Source organism: Dermochelys coriacea, chromosome 27, assembly GCF_009764565.3.
Source record: "Dermochelys coriacea isolate rDerCor1 chromosome 27, rDerCor1.pri.v4, whole genome shotgun sequence".
In the NCBI taxonomy this organism is placed as follows: domain Eukaryota; kingdom Metazoa; phylum Chordata; order Testudines; family Dermochelyidae; genus Dermochelys; species Dermochelys coriacea.
The window spans coordinates 14,670,962-14,687,403 of NC_050094.1; the positions used below are offsets into that span (position 1 = coordinate 14,670,962).

A 16,442-nucleotide genomic window follows, 5' to 3' on the forward strand; every position below is an offset into this window, starting at 1 on the left:
TACCACCTTTACCCTGTTCAGACTGGGAAAAAGGAAGTTCACTTAACAGCTCTGTCATCATTTTCCACATGGCAAACTCCAACTTGTCTGGTCCATGAATTTCTGAAAGTCAGGATTTCTCTCCAGCTGCCTCTGTTGCTAGTGCTCAATGTTGTTGCAGCCGTGGGCATAGTTATCAAATCCTTCAAGCCATCAGACAGGTGATGGGCATGTTGGGCTTAGACTTTTCCTCCAGGCTGTCATCTGTAGCCGGATGGGCCACTTTCATTTTAGGGGAGGCTTGTTTCCTGTGCATCTTGCCACCCTCTAGGCCTGGTTTCAGAGGAGCAGCCGTGTTAGTCTGTATCCGCAAAAAGAACAGGAGGACTTGGGGCACCTGATATTAACACATTTATTTGAGCATAAACCTGGTTCAAGCTGGCACTGGTTCTGTGCCTTTTAAAGAGTCCCTGTGTTCTCAAGACAACCCATTCAGTTTTCTCCACCATGCCTCCCCTTTACCATTGGTACTTCCACTCAGGTTAGGCAGTTACATCTAGCACAACAGGGAATCTAGACACTGCCACGGTAATCTACAAGGAGTAGTGATTAGAACAGTGATGGATTCAAGAGACCTAGGTCCTACTCCTGATCTGCCACTGACCTGCTGGAGGGTCTTGATGAAGCACTTGTGCCCCTGTTTCCCTATGTGTAGAGTGGCAGTAACAATACTGACTGAGATCTTTTGTGTTGTGCTTTAAGAGCTAGCTGGCACTAGCAGAACAAATTCATAATGAAACTACACTGGCCAGTTTAACTTTCAGGTACTACCATCATGCGTGGGGAACACTGGAACCCAACTTTAATTTATGTGGCTTTAATAAAACTCAAACGTTTCTGGTCACATTTGATTTATAAAAATTTTTTTTAATCACAACATAAGTTTGTGATGAAGACTAAGTTGACAGTTCCTCTTTAAATACCAATCTGTATAAGACATTGCATCAGGCACTAGGCAGCAGCCAACATGAGTTAGACTCCAGCATCAGAAGCAATTTTAATACCTCCCTCCAGGTTTTATTTTGTGGAATTACAAGTTTAATATAGATGGTTTCCACAGACAAGTTACTCCAAGTCTTCCCCACCCCCATCTCTGTACATCAATAAACCAGAGCAGTTTGCACTCGAGCAAGGTTATTAACATTAGTGGCATCACATCACCATCAAAAAGGACAATTTTGTTTTGTTTATACAAGATTTTTTTTTTGCAAAAAAATTGCAATGGATTATTAGTGCATTACACCAGAACTGAAGAGATAGAAAAGAGTTGGCATGCTAAAGTCCAACACCAAAATGAGGAAGACAGAAGGCTAGTTGGTATGTACTATATTGACAAGATACTGATTGGTTACATGTTGAAGAAACGTACAATACAAAATACAGAAGAAACCAGTTTTGCTCCCCTCTGCCCCCCCATCCCAAAATACTCATAAGTGTGATTTGGTCAAGACATAGCTCCAACACCAGAGCTGAATGTCATTATAATGCTATCATTTTGTTTAGTGGTTGTTCTAGGCATGTGGCACTGAACTAGCCTTCGCTTGTTCATGTGGATAACTGAAACAAGATCCCATCTAAGGGACAAATGGCCCTTGTTTCCAATAGTGAATGAGAAGTTTGTGGGAGCTGTTCAGCTTGAGCTCTCGCCTAGCAGAGACGGGAAGAGGCCAGCACGTGTATCCACCACCAGGAAGAGGGAAGAGCAGTTCATATATTAAAAAAGTGACTTAAGACTTAAAATGGAATTAGTATTTGTACAGAAAGGTGCAGGTGGACTAGCTCCCTCCAGCCTATGATCAGAAGGAGATGGAGAAATCACGGCAGCTGCAATTGCCAGCTGCTCTACCGTAAGTGCGATTGGTTTGAGTGGATTCCAGTCGGGTCATGGGAAGGGCTTCAGTCAGGTGGGAACGGCAGCTCAGTTGCTGCAGCACTGGCTCCTGCTGGGCTGGCTGGTCTCTTGCAGGTCCACGCCCCGATTCCTGCCCTGAGTGCCAGCAGCATTTTGGGGTTCATTTTTTGGCAGCTTCTTGGCTGGAGAGAGAGGAACGGGTCAAGGCAGCTCATATGCAGAGGAGCTGGTGACTCCTGACCTCAGCCCGCTGAGCTCTGCTCTGATGCTGAACTCTTTGGCTCCCCCAGGGAGGTTGGCCTTCGTGCCACGTCAGGCAGGTCTTTCCCTCCAGCTGGGCTTGGTAAGGTAAGTGCCAATTCCAGGTGTGCCCAGCACACAGGCTGGACAGGACTCTGGCAGCACTAATCCATAGTGGGCAGGCTCAGATTCTCTCTGGCTGCCCTGTGGCAGTGATGGCTGCCAACACGATTCTGCTGGGGGGTGGGAGGGAAGAGGGCCTTTAACCAGCTGGGGTGGCCATGTCCAGCCGGGCAACATGCTCCCTGGGTAGGGACTTAGTCTTGCTTCCCCTCGCTGCCCTGGGATGTATAGTCAGGGGATTGCTGCCGTTCAACTGGATGGGCAGGTGGCACTCCGCACAATGCCAGTTTGTGCAGCTACCCCACTTACCGATTGCCATAAAGATTTCATTCACATTCATTGCAGTCTTTGCAGAGGTCTCCATGAACAGCAAGCTGTTGTCGTCTGCATATGTCTGGGCTTCCTGGAGGCAATCACAACAGTGTAAGGCTGGCCCTACACTCAGACAAGGGGCTTGGGGAAGGCCCAGAGCCGCCTCCTTCACTGGGGTGGGGGGGAAGAAGAGAGTGGTGTGCTGGAAGGCAGGCAAGGGATAGACCAGCAGCCCGGGCCCCTCCTCAGGCCCCATCATACTAGGTTCTGCTGCTTTCCCTTCTTGCCACAAGTCCCCTCGAGCCCTGGAGGACTCGTGCTGCTGCAGTTAACGGCGCTGCTTGGCTGGCATCCCACCCCCCCACCCGCATGTCTGACAGCGCCACCAGCTTGAGCTAGCTGCCCTGCCGCAGGAGCACGAGGCAGGTCTGTCGGGTGCTGCTTGCAAGGGTTCTGTGCTACGGCCACTAGCTGGGAGACACATGGGCCGGGCTGCTAAGGTAGCCACCCGACCCGACCCAACCCATGTCTCAGAGCTGCGGCTAACGGGGAGCCTGCTGCCCGAGTGACAAGGAAAAGCCTCAGGACACGAGTTCCGCATTAACCAAGCTCCCTTGGTGGGGTGGGAGCTGGCAGGAAATCTGTTTAAAGAGTTGCCTTGGAAAGATTGCTCAGATGTCTGGCTGCTGGCGGGACGTGGCTCATCTGCCTTGGGGAAGGACGGCAGCTGGCTGAAGGGCAGCAGCATAGCGTGTGTGAGTAGAGCACACCAGTGGTTACTCTTTAGGGTCAGCTTGTTCCAATCCCCACCCCAGAGATGGGGCTGCCCCACAGAGGAGACAAGGGCTCTGAAAGGAGTGGATGGACACAGGTGGGCACCACTTCCCTTCAAGCAGGGCTTGGGGATTACCATGGTGCAGTCGCCTGGAACACAACTTTCCCCGAGGGCTTTAATGAAGGCCCTTGGATAGGTTTCAGCTGGACATTGGAGACCAAGGAAGGAAAAAAAAATCTGTTTCCCTGGCTCTGAACTAGGGCAGTGTCTGCTCCGATTCCTGCTTACCTGGAAGTCCACAGCTCTCTTGCTGGCAAGATCGGCCTTGTTGCCTGCTAATGCAATTACAATGTTGGGGCTGGCCTGCCTCTGCAGCTCCTTCACCCAGTTCTTGGCTCGTACAAACGTGTCCTAGAAGGAGGCAGTGGTGAGGAGGGTAGCCTCTCCCTGCTCCTGCCCGACACAGAGGCAGGAGAGGCTTACCCCAGCCAGCAAGGAGAACAGTTTGCCTCCAAGCACTGTGGGTCAAGACTCAGTGGCTAGGTCCCTAGAGAGCCTAGTACAGAGCCAAGGGGAGTGTCAGAGTAGGCATTAGATGACCCCCCCGACCCCTCAAACTGCTGGCCCCCAGTCCTGAGCCAACACCATCCCTGCAGAGTCCCAAGGAGCAGGGTATCCAGACACTGGCCCTTCTCCCCTCCAGCAAGCTGGTCTGTGGCCAGCAGCTCCATACTCACTGGGTTGGTGATGTCGTAGACGACAATAGCTGCCTGGGCTCCTCTGTAATACATCGGGGCCAAGCTGTGGTATCTCTCTTGTCCTGCTGTATCCCAGATCTCAAACTTCACCGTCGTGTCATCCAGACAGACGGTCTGCGTTAGGAAGGCGGCTGGGGGAGAAGCAGCTGGTCAATTCTAAGGGAGCTGGACAGCCCTGGTTAAGCCAGCTGGCCTCTGAGAGCCTGGTTCTCTTTGCACTAGAGTGACCCGCGGCCTCTCCCCCCCCCGTACACCATGTTCACTGCCTTTATACAGTTCGATTTGTACCAAGGATGCCTTGGAGGTACCCTTTGAAAACTCCTAATCTGCTGCATATTATCCCATTGAAATGGGTGCAACAGCACTGCATGTCAAAGGAGGAGATTCGGCTAGACATTGGTCACTAATACGCGGTTGTTCTGGGCAATGCTCAGACAGACACCCTAGCACGCCAGCAAAGGGCTAAAGTGCCCTTACCTGCTGAGCTGGGCATTCGCCAGCAGGGGGGAGCTGTGAGCAAGACAGTCACAATTCGTCTGAAGGACAGTCTGGAGTTCCCGTACACAAGGAAACTGCCTGCCCTCTTCACCCAGCCGGGATTTTTCCAGCAGAAGAGGCTGGACTAGAAGGGGCGGGGGGGGAAGTGTCCCTAACAGCCTCTCCCCAAGGGCACCAGAATGGGGGGGGGACCAGAGGGCCATGGCCCCATCGCTTTTTACCTGCCTTAAGGGTGAGTGATGGGGGAAGGAGTGAGCAGGGGGCAAGGCCTCAGGGAAGAGGTGGAGTGGGGTGGGGCCATGGTTCGGTGCTAGTGCGCGCCCCCCCCCCCCCACTTCTAGGGTGCTTCCGGCACTCTTGCCTCTTCTGTAGATTGCGTGAAAGACAGAGAACCGTCATTGACCTGGGGGCATGGCCCTGGCCAGGTTTTCCAGCCAGTCCAGACTGCCAAAAGCTATTGGGGAGAGAAATCGTCTCTGCTTTTAAACCTATTAGTCTTGGTAAAGTTTCAGAATTAGCTTGTGGTTTTCTCCTTTTATTTGTAACCAATTCTGACTTAGAATCAGACTATCAGGGTGGAAGGGACCTCAGGAGGTCATCTAGTCCAACCCCTTCCTCAAAGCAGGACCAATCCCCAATTTTTGCCCCAGATCCCTAGATAGCCTCCTCAAGGATTGAGCTCACAACCCTAGGTTTAGCATGCCAATGCTCAAACCACTGAGCTATCCCTTCCCCTTGCCAGTTGAAATCTCTCTAGATAAATATGTTTTAGCTAAACCAGTGTTTGAGAAACCTCTACTGGAGATAAAGGCTGGTGCATGATCACTCCCTGTGCTGGAATGATGGACTATCTACTGTCCAGGAGGCTGCTGAAGAATACAAGACATTTCTGGGCATCCAGGCTGGGGAAATGCGAGTGCTGCCCTGTAGGTAATTCATGGCTGGCTGGGAAAGTGTTCATGTACTCAGCTGGGTGGGATTTTGCAGGCTGAAGGCTGAGAGCAGGCCAGGAGTGGCAGTTCAGACAGCCCAGGCACTCTGAGCTACAGAGTTACAGGGACACAGCAGTCCAGATTGTACCCTGGGGAATGTCACAGCTAGGAATTGAGGGGGGGAGCCCCAGATAGGGTTACATTACCTGAGCAAAAAGAAAAGGAGTACTTGTGGCACCCTGTGGTGCATCTGAGCACACATGCTACAGTACCCTACACACCTAGCTCCTGCAGCACATCGTGAGAGGACTTGCTCTTCAGACAGAAGACAGGCTAGCTTAGAGGCTCTTTTCACAGGTTGCTAAAGCCCAGAGTGAGATCTCAGCATGAGTCTTCCAGTGCGAAGATCTACAGCCCTGGGATGTGAGAACATTGTGCCCCTAGCGCCTTTGGAGATCTCAGAGCATTTCCTATCACACCTCTGTGTTACAAGCAAGGTGAGGAGTGGATACCTGATCTACCAAGATCAGTGTAGCAGAGCCAGGAATGGAACCCAGCTGTCCTGGCTCCTTGTCTCCTGCCCTGTGGTCAGGTTCTAACCCCCTGGTTTTATGCCCCCTTACTCTGAATCCCATTTCAGACCATGGTGCTGCACTGAGAGAGCCAGCTACATCCTCAACCAGTAACCGGGACAACTGGAAAGTGCTACAAAGAGTAGAGGCTGTTAGTTATGTGTAAAGCAGCCAAGGTTCCCTCTAGGGGACAGTGTCATTCAGCCCCAGACAGCAGTCAGGAAAGCCAGTCACTATAGTCCAGGTAGCTCTTAGGGCAGTGTCAGTTTAAGGTTTGCTTGCTATGCAGTGTGCTTTTAAGTTAAAGTTACCACAGACCAAGGGACTGATGGTTCAGGGGATTGGTAATGGACTAAGCCTCTCCTCTGGGTCATTACAGTCATTTATATCCCCACCGGACACAATGGTGGAATCTGCTTGGTGTAATGAGTGATCAGCGACGATAGCAGTTAATGGACTATCACTGACCCAACCACTGGCCCCACCAGGTTTGGACTGCCAAGTGGTCATCCCTGAAGTGGTTTCGAGGACAGGGCCATTGGATAGCCACTCTTCAAATGGGGTTCCTCCAAACACCCCACAACGAAGCGGAGGCCAGCTACAGACTTGCAGATCCTCAAGGAGCACCTGCTGACCAACTTCAACAGCAGGCTAGCAGCTCGTCAGCCAGCTGACGATGCTGTTAAATGACCTGGCACGTTGTGCATATGCTGATCTGGGCGATGTGTTCAAATCCAGTCCGAGTGATTGGACTTGTCACCTAAATGTGGTCTAGCCACATTGACAAATTCCTTCCTAGTTCTCCACATGGCAGCTAGCCCTCTTGCCAGGCTCAGAGGTCATAGATTGTGGACAATGGAGACTCCCTCTCCTCAGCAGGTGGGGGTCAGGCCAGAACTAGCCGAGGCATGCGGGCAGGGTGATGAAGGACTAAGTGCTACACAGGCAATCGCAGTGCGTTCTGTGCCACGAGGGCTTCAGTCTGGAAGTGGCTTTCTGAGCAGAACAGCTGATCCAAGCACACCCATGTGGCTTCACTGAAGCAGTAAAGATCCCGAATACATTCACTAGCCTGTCCATTTGGCTGGTGTGACTAGCTCATGCTTTTGTCTAGTCCTGCACATCTCACCCAAATCACTGACTGTACATCATGGCACCAGGCTGTTGTTCCTTCCTGTTTTTATGAGCTTGGAAAGGTTCCCTCCACGAAGTGAAAGTAAAAGGTAACACTGCCCTTCCAACCAGAGGGCCAAACTCTAACTGCATCATTTCCCTTTCTGCCATTCCCGATGGAGGGCCCAGACCTGCTGTGCACACCCCCTGCATTGGCGGAGCATGTTTCCATGACCCCTGCACCTAGGGGCTGCAAGGATCAATGCCCTAACCAGCACCCAGAAGCAGAGGTAGAAGGGGAGAGCTGCAATCACAGGCACACTAACGGAGAGCTTGGGTTTAGACCTTCCTGAGGTTCGGGGACATGCCCGGAGCTCTCTATCAGGCAGGACAGTCTGTATCACCATGGCAGCGATGAGTGGGACTCAGACATTCGACAGCCTCCTTGTGGCTATTGTGGCACTAGTGATGCCCTACCAGGAGGAAGGCTGAAGCCTCCATTTCACCTCCAAATCGCATGTAAAGTTATTTCCCAGCATCATGTGTAGAACAAGCCTGTTTGCCAACACTTGAAAGTGAAGCTCAAAGCCAAGTGCAGGCAGCTTTTTACATGAAGCCTGCAAAGGGGTGTCCTCCCCCCCAGTTTCCCACTCTGAAGAGATTACTCTGCACAGGAAAGTGCCTTCTGCTGTAACCCTTTCGAGAGGGCCCTGGAAATTTCTCAACAGCAGGAGCACTTTAATACGCACTCTACCGATGGTCAGCCAGCAAGTCTCTTCAGTCAGTAACTGCAGCAAAAAGAGTGCTCTGCCAGTGGCCCATTGACTCCATCAGACAGCAGAATCATTTCTTGAGTTCCAGAGCAAGCTTTCCTGTCTTGTTAACATTCCTCCAAACTCCCATGGGAGCTCGATTCGGCTGCCCTTCGTGACATTCAGCCACTAGTTTCCTTTACAAATGGCAAAGGACGTTTTGCTTTCTGGGCATTTAAAATCAATACAAGGCTGCGAGATTTGACAACCAACAAATCAAGTAGGATGGGTGTTAGGTTAACCCTACTTTCCTAGGCCCGGGGCCCTCAGTCAGATACAGACATGCCATTGAATGTCTAAGGTGATCTGTGCAGTTCTCAAAGCAAGCAACGGCAGAACGCTGGTCTGGAGAAGCAAGATCACTGCCACCAGTTCACCTGCTTCAAATGGAAGAGACCATTCATAAGATAGGTCTAAAGGTCCTGCTTGACTAATGGAACATGCTTTCTTCAGCTCAGATGAGCACACTAAAGGCCATCAAGGTTCACCAGTCCCACAGACTCCTGAGAATATTTGTGAATTGCATTTCTGTATCTAGAGAATTCCTAGACCAGATTTTCTGGACTTAATGCCAGACAGAGGCCAACTATGAAGTTATTTTCCACATTGGGTTACTCTGGGGAGCAGTGGAGAATTGACAACAGTTAAGTAAAACAGATATCAGTCACTACAGCTTCCGGGCTGATGGGGAAAAGACATTAGAACTGGGAAAGGTCCAGAGAAGGGCAACAAAAATAACTAGGGGTCTGGAACAACTTCCATAGGAGGAGAGCACAAAGAGACCAGGACTGTTCAGCTTGGGAGAGACAACTAAGGGGGGGTTGACAGAGGTCTAGAATATCATGCCTGGTGTGGAGAAAGCGAAAGGGGAGGAGTTCTTTACTTCTTCAGATAACACAAGAACCAGGGGTCACCCAAAGAAATCAACAGGCAGCAGGTTTAAACGCAAACATAAGGATGAATTTTTTCACGTAATGCACAGTCTACTGTAGGACTTGTTGCCAAGAGGTGTTGTGAAGGTTAAAAGTATAACTGGGTTCAAAAGAAAATCAGACATGTTCATGGTGGGGAGGTCCAGCAATGGCTAGTAGTGAAGATGGTTGGGGCGCAACCCCATGCTCTGGGTGTCCCTAAGCCTCCGACTACCAGAACCTGGACTGGATCACTTGTACCCTGTTCTGTTCACTCCCTCTGAAGCTTCTGGCACCAGCCACTGTTAGAAATGACAGGTTTCAGAGTAGCAGCTGTGTTAGTCTGTATCCGCAAAAAGAACAGGAGGACTTGTGGCACCTTAGAGACTAAAATTTGTGAGCATAAGCTTTTGTGAGCTGCATCCGATAAAGTGAGCTGTAGCTCACGAAAGCTTATGCTCAAATAAATGTGTCAGCCTAAAGTGCCACAAGTCCTCCTGTTCTCTGTGTTAGAAATGAGCATCCTAAGACTGGTAGATGGACCACTGGCCATACTAGATCAGCCCAGTCTTATGAATTTCTGCCAGCCTGAGCTTCCCACCCAGCAGCTGGAAGCATGATTGCCAAGCCAGACTAGCTCAGGCCGCCAGGTTCATTTCAGAGGTTTTCAAGCATAGCAGCTTCTCTCGGTGCACGGCATCTCTGACACAGCTGTCTGTGGGGTGGAGAGTGGCAGCCAATTGGCCAGACCGCAGACTGCACAGCTGTGTGGGAAGGGAAAGTGAGTCGAGGACACTGGGGAAACCCCATACTCTAAAGAGCTATGGGTTATTTAGCATCCATGCACAGCAGCAGCTTTCTAAGAAAGTCATTTCAAGATCTCCTTCCCTCAGGGCAGGGGTTCCCAGCTGGCAGAGTGCTGGTTGTGCCAGGCAGACTCTCCTGGTTCCCTGTTAACACATTAATCTCAGCATAAAGTATGTTGGGTCTCAGTTAACTTTTCCACACAGGCAACAACTTAGTGTCCCTGTGACAACTTCACCCATCGCAGTGAGAGGGACACTGGAGCAATGTCATCAGGGTATGAAAGCATGAGGAGTCCGGAGCAGGATTTTATGAACTCCCTTCACCAGCTTTGGAAAGGCAGCAGGCCGAGTTTACCTACCCCACACCTACACTGGGATCCAAGCCAGCCTTTAAACGGAGAGGTCCTTTTACCCAAGAACTGCAGGGTGCTTCAATGAACACTTAAAGCAGATCCCGAACTGCTGAGCCTGGCAAGAATTACACTCGTTTTACAAACCAGGAACTCCAGCCTGGGGAAGGGACTCTCCCAAGGTCAGCATCAGTGGCACAACTAGGGAGTTCTGAGTTCCTAACCCATGCATTAGCCACTAGCCTGCTCCTTTGAAACCAACCCTCTAGCTCACGAGCCAGGACTCCTGCCTCTTCCCCAGCACAGCCCTGAGCACTCACCTCCAATTGTGCTTTCCTGGTACTCATGAAACTGGCCCTTGACAAACCGCAGGACAAGGCTGGATTTCCCCACTGCAGACTCCCCCAAGAGGACAAGTTTAAACTGGCAAATTTTGTTTCCAGCAGCTGGTCCATTCGGTCGAGCAGCTCCACCTCGACCCGCCATGTCCGTTACAGTGTAGCAGGGTCAAAAGCACAGACTTCGGGGCAAGGGGATTGCACTGGTTATGGATGCTGATGAACTCAGGGAAGGCGGGTTTCCAACTGAAAGAGGAAGACAGATTGCATTATTGGCACACCCTGCAGCAGGAGTTTGGTCTGATCATATATCCTATAAGCGAGCTCATCTCCTGCAGAAGCAGGAACGAATCCCCTCCCACCCAATCAGAAATCTCCAAGTAATCAGGGTGCATTATCAGTCCATCCTTGGAGGAAGGATCAGGTGCTTGTTAATGCTCAAGACCAACCACCCTCAGCTTGCCCTCGCCAGTGCTCTCATTGAGTACCTGGTCTGAAGTGAGCCCCAGACTCTGGAGCCTGCCACAAGGGACACTAGCCATGCACCATGCTCTCCTCACTGCTAAGACAGGTAGCAGAGAACCCAGAGTGATTCCTGCCAAGTGTTGTTTGGACACTTGCCTACCAAAAACTGGATAATGAACAGACTAGCTTCGTACAGGCCAGAGATCAGCCAAATTGCATGATCCCCCCTGACACCTTTTTGTTAAGCTGTGCTATGGCAGAAATCATTAGAGCCAATACACACACTAGGGTACTTGCTCTAGCAAGTCACGTTAGCTACACATGAGTAGGATTAACTCATCTTCAGTGCGTTGGCATGTACGGTACAACACAGAGCCCCTTTACTCCCTTATGAGCAAACCAAGTATCAAGCCACCTGCATAAAGTGAAAATGTGGTCCAAGCTCACGAATGCTTAGAAATGTAAGAGCTTCGGTAGCTTAGCCAAATGCAGTCTGTTAAACCAGGGGTTCCTGAAGCACTTAGTGGTCCAGAGATTGAAACACAGGAAGTCATGGGGAATGAGGTATTGAAGGCAGAGGATCTTACAAAGTAGTCTGTATGATGACACATTAGAAACACCATTAAGAAAGTCAAACATTTATTCTGTTTCGATGGGAAGAGACACTCCCAACTAAACACACAAGAATGGCCATACTGTGTCAGACCAATGGTCCATCTAGACCAATAGCCAGTCTTCCAGTAGTGGCCTGTACCAGATGCTTCCGAGGAATAGAACAGGGCAATTTATCAAGCGATCTGCTGACATCCATCCCCAGCTACTGGCAGTCAAAGGCTTAGGGACACCCAGAGCACAGGGTTGTGCACCTGACCACCTTCGCTACCAGCTGTTGCTGGACCTCCCTTCCATCAACTTCTCATTCTTTTTTGAGCCCAGTTATACTTTTGGCTTTCACAACATCCCCTGTTCAACAAGTTCCACAGATAGACTGTGCATTGTGTGAAGTTTGCTTTAAAACTTGTTTTAAACCTGCTGCCTATTTGCTTCATTGGCTGATCCCTGGTTTGTGTTTTTATGTGAAGAGGTAAAAACTTCTTTACTTTCTCCACACTAGTCACGCTTTTATAGACCTCTTTCCCCCCTCACCCCCACATCATCCCTTTTCCAAGATCCCCCCCCCCCATCTTTTTAATTTTGCAGTATACAGAAGCTGTTCCATACCCTCAATCATTTTTGTTGCCCTTTTTGGTACCTTTTCCAACTCCAATACATCTTTTTTGAGATGGGGTAATCAGGACTGCAAGCAGCATTGAAGGTGTGGGCATACCATGGATTTACGTATGGCATTAGGATAATTGTCTCATCTATCTCTTTCCTCATGGTTTCTAACATTAACCTTTAATTGCTGCTGCACATTGAGCAGATGTTTTCACAAAACCATTCATGAGGACTAAAATCTCTGACTGGTAATAACTAATTTAGATCCCATGATTTTGTATGCATCGTTAGGATTATGTTCTCCAATGTACACTACTTCGCATTTATCAAACAGTGAATTTCGTCTGCTGTTCTGTTACCCAGTTTTGTGAGATCCTTTGAACTCTTTGCAGCCTGCTTTGGATTTAACTACCTTGAGTAATTTTGTTTTATCTACAAATTTTGCCACCTCACTGTAGTAGACAAGGCACCAGAGGCTATGAAGTGACCAGTCTCATACATAGTAGAAATCACTAGAGCGCCTGTTGATTTCCAACACCGCTAATATAGAGAAGGGGGAACAATGACAAAATCAATCATCATCAATTTTAGCATATGCAGTGTCTGGGAAGCAAAGGTTACATTAACTTATATAGTAGAACCTCCAAGTTACAAACACCTTGGGAATGGAGGTTGTTCATAACTTTGAACAAAAATGTTATGATTCTTTCAAAAGTTTTCAACTGAACATTGACTTAATACAGCTTTGAAACTTTACTATGCAGAAGAAACTGCTTAACCATTTTAATTTAAATGAAACAAGCACAGAAACAGCTTCCTTACCTTGTCAAATCTTTATTTTTTAGTAGTTTACATTTAACAGTACTGTAACTTGCTTTGTGTCTCTGCTGCTACCCGATTGCATAATTCTGATTCCAAATGAGGTGTGTGGTTGACAAGTCAGTTTGTAATTCTGGGGGTTGTAATTCTGAGGTTCTACTGAAGTTCTCAAACTTTTGAGCTAGTGACCCCTTTCACATAGCAAACCTCTGAGTGGGACCCCCCCTTATAAAATATATTTCATGTAGCCCACGAAAGCTTATGCTCTAATAAATTTGTTAGTCTAAGGTGCCACAAGTACTCCTTTTCTTTTTAATATATTTAACACCATTATAAATGTTGGATGCAAAGTGGGGTTTAGGGTGGAGCCCGACAGCTTGCAACCCCCCCCAGATAACCTCATGACCCCAAGGGGTCCTGACCCCCAGTTTGAGAACCCCTGTTCTACTGTATGCTTTCAATCACTCTCCAGTCTGTCACTTCAGTCCATCACATCATTCCAGCCTATGCCAAGCTGCTACTCATGTTCTTTACCATCCCAATACATGGGTTTTTTGGTGGGGTTTTTTTTTTCCCCTCTCTTTTAAAAGGCATTAGTCTCAGCATGACAAATACACACCACAGTATATCATCCAGATCATTTTACCCTAGTGCACTGGTATATTTACACTTACCACAGTTCTGTTCCTCTTACAGTAGAGGTGCAATACTAACCCAATACTTCAGATTTATATAGATTATGCCAAAGGCACGAGTACAAGAGACAGGCAAGGGGCTACAGAGTAGCAGCCGTGTTAGTCTGTATTCACAAAAAGAAAAGGAGTACTTGTGGCACCTTAGAGACTAACAAATTTATTAGAGCATAAGCTTTCGTGAGCTACAGCTCACTTCATCGCTGAATCACAGAAAACAGACAAAGCCCTGCACACATGAAAGCCCCACAACTGTGCTTCCTCCAGCTACATAGTGCTATTCGCTGTAGGGAGAAGGATAATTACCACAGTTTGCAGCTATTAATGGCTCCCTTTAATTCATATTTTAATCATTTTGGCCAGAGTGAAGAATTTTTAGTCCAATCAGATTGGAAAACAGTTATTCCCTTATCAGCACTTCAGCTTCATAAGTGAATGCGCTTCCAGTTTGACAAAAAAGCAGCTTAGGGGAAGCTCCAAAAAGCCAGTGTTGTCTTCCTGGGTTAGAGTCCCAAGCATGTAGCAGGGACTCCCTTTTGGTAGTTTCCTGAAAAGAAACTCTAGCCCAAGTCTTCTCAAATCAGCAGACTTCAAGGACCTCAGGTCACAGAGCTCAGATGTCAGTATCTTCATTTGCAAAGACCTACTTAGAATCATTTCTCAGCCAAACACTTCACCCAGCCACATATCAGACTTGGTCATTAGGATTCCCAGCTGCTCAGTTCTGTGCATGCACACACGTCCAGGTGTCACGGGACATGCCGTAAGGAGCAGTCCAGCTTGTGCTGCCAGAGATGGCTTATAGGAAATAGCTTGCTTTGGAAGCTCTCTGTTCAGGATTGTACCTAACTGCGCTGTGGAAACACTGAGGAGTTAGAGAACAGAACCTTGAGCTTTCTGACCCTAAAGAAACTCTGGGAGGTGGCAAGGCGGTTTGGAAGAGATTAATCTTGCTTTCAGGTTGAGATAGCTAGGAGACTTCCTGCAGAACTAAATCACTTTATATTGCAAGTTCTTTGGAGCAGGAGCAGCTTTCGAGAGGCTGTGTCCTCAAACAGAACGGAGCCCTGATATAGGGAGGTTGGGGGGAGATCTCCGAGTAGCACCACAATATAAGCACTACTTGAGCTATCGTCCATCACAAGTTTTGGCAATGTGACATTGAAGAACCCCTCGTCAATAATTACTGGTTTGTGAAGGCAGCTATGGAAAACCACTCCTCCAACTCAGGACAGGATTTGGGAATGTGCATGTATAGAAACATCTACATTGATGAAGATTTCAGCCCCTGATCACAGAACAAGACAGAAAATACACCTGTCATTTCTCACTGTAATAGTTCATTGCAGGGCCCTGTTGGCTCCTGCCCCTGCTGGGCTGAGAGTCATTCAGACCCTCTGGTTCTAAAGCCACAGGTGGTTTTATTTACAAGTCTGTGTTCCCACCAGCTCCTCACCATACAGCATGCACAGCTCTGGGTTCCTCGTGTCTGAGCCCAGGGGGAAGGGAAGGGCTTTCTCCCCCGCTGCACTCCCTCACTGCTGATTCTGCAGCCCTCCTGCTCAGCACCTTGTCACACTTACATTAATGCAATTACTTAGCAATGCACAGGGTTTGGAACTCAGCATGCTCTACAGTGTCTGCCCCATACCAGGCTGAGGCCAAACCATACCAGGCTGATGCACTTGGCCTCCTCCACCCCTCAGAATTTCTCCTCTAATCATGTAGCCCTCTTTGTGGGGGGAACAGCTTTTGCTTGTTTAACCTTGTCTTGCTTTAACAGGGCAGATTCTATCAGCAACACGCAAACACTAGGCTGCTATTTCAGATCAGTCACATTCTGCACATTGAATACCATGCAAATTGTACCTCAACCAAACAAACCAAACAACCTCTGAAATGAGATTGAGAGACTCCCAGAGCAGGCAACACAAGGAAACAAGTTTGCTGGCAACATCAAGTCTCAATGTGACCCATATTCCTGTTTCACTAGCCTCACAAGTAAAGTGAAGACCTGGGATCCTGCAATCAGGTCATATCATGTAAGCCAGAGCAGAATCACTGGAGGAAGTACAGCTTGTACGACAGTTCTCAGCAAGCTCCAAGTCACCCACTCCCAAAGAAAAGTTTATAAGGAGACTGCATGGCCCAGGGGTTTGAAGCATCTTGCTCTTGGGGCTAGACTACTGGCCAAAGCTGAGATACCTTGTGCCTCCATAACGGTGGCCCCTTCAGGCAGGGTGGAACCAAGGACCAGGAGGAAACTGGCACTGCTTCTGTGTGTTCCATGGGGAACAAGAACTTGTCTTCAGGATTGTAAATGCAGCATCTTTTACAAGTGCTGGAGCTGGTTAAAGGATGATGAACGTACACATTCTATTCTCTGCTTCAGAAGAATATTTGAAGCACAGTAGCTCAAAATCAGGCACCAGGGCCATATTTTGGCATCTGAAATCACTTATTTATTTCTGATGCTTTAGGCCCTTGACATAATTGTGCAGCGCACTGCTGTGATTTGGTCCCAAAGCTAGCACACACGAAACCAGTACACAAGGGATCATGCCCAGCACTGTACTTGGAGACAAGTTCCCTGACTTCCTGATGCCAGCTGTAAGCAGTTTCTTGCAGTTGTAACTTGGACCTTTATCTAGCCTTCACAGCCAGCTACAGTGCAGTCTTACAATTGGAAAAGCACTGTGTCTCACATCCATGCTTCTGGATGCAATCGTTGAGAGATACACCATGCAGCAGGGAAGGTACAGTAAGTATTTGCTGTTTCTTGCTTGGCTTTAAGTTTGAGGTCTTCCGGCCTACAAC

The 16,442-nt window shown here is 48.7% G+C and overlaps 1 protein-coding gene across 2 annotated transcripts in view; it reads right to left on the reverse strand.

The window, feature by feature from the left end:
* Positions 1-885: 885 nt before the first annotated feature.
* The window catches only part of RAB5C (RAB5C, member RAS oncogene family), a 31,259-nt gene continuing 15,702 nt past the window's right edge, over positions 886-16,442 (reverse strand). For both annotated transcript variants that reach the window (XM_038385692.2, XM_038385693.2), the window contains 5 exons: positions 10,414-10,677; positions 4,079-4,230; positions 3,630-3,752; positions 2,564-2,657; positions 886-2,073 (listed from right to left, as the gene is read on the reverse strand). In XM_038385692.2, the coding sequence (XP_038241620.1) occupies positions 1,958-2,073; positions 2,564-2,657; positions 3,630-3,752; positions 4,079-4,230; positions 10,414-10,579 (651 nt within the window). In that variant the 5' untranslated portion in view covers positions 10,580-10,677 and the 3' untranslated portion in view covers positions 886-1,957. The remainder of the gene's footprint in view (positions 2,074-2,563; positions 2,658-3,629; positions 3,753-4,078; positions 4,231-10,413; positions 10,678-16,442) is intronic.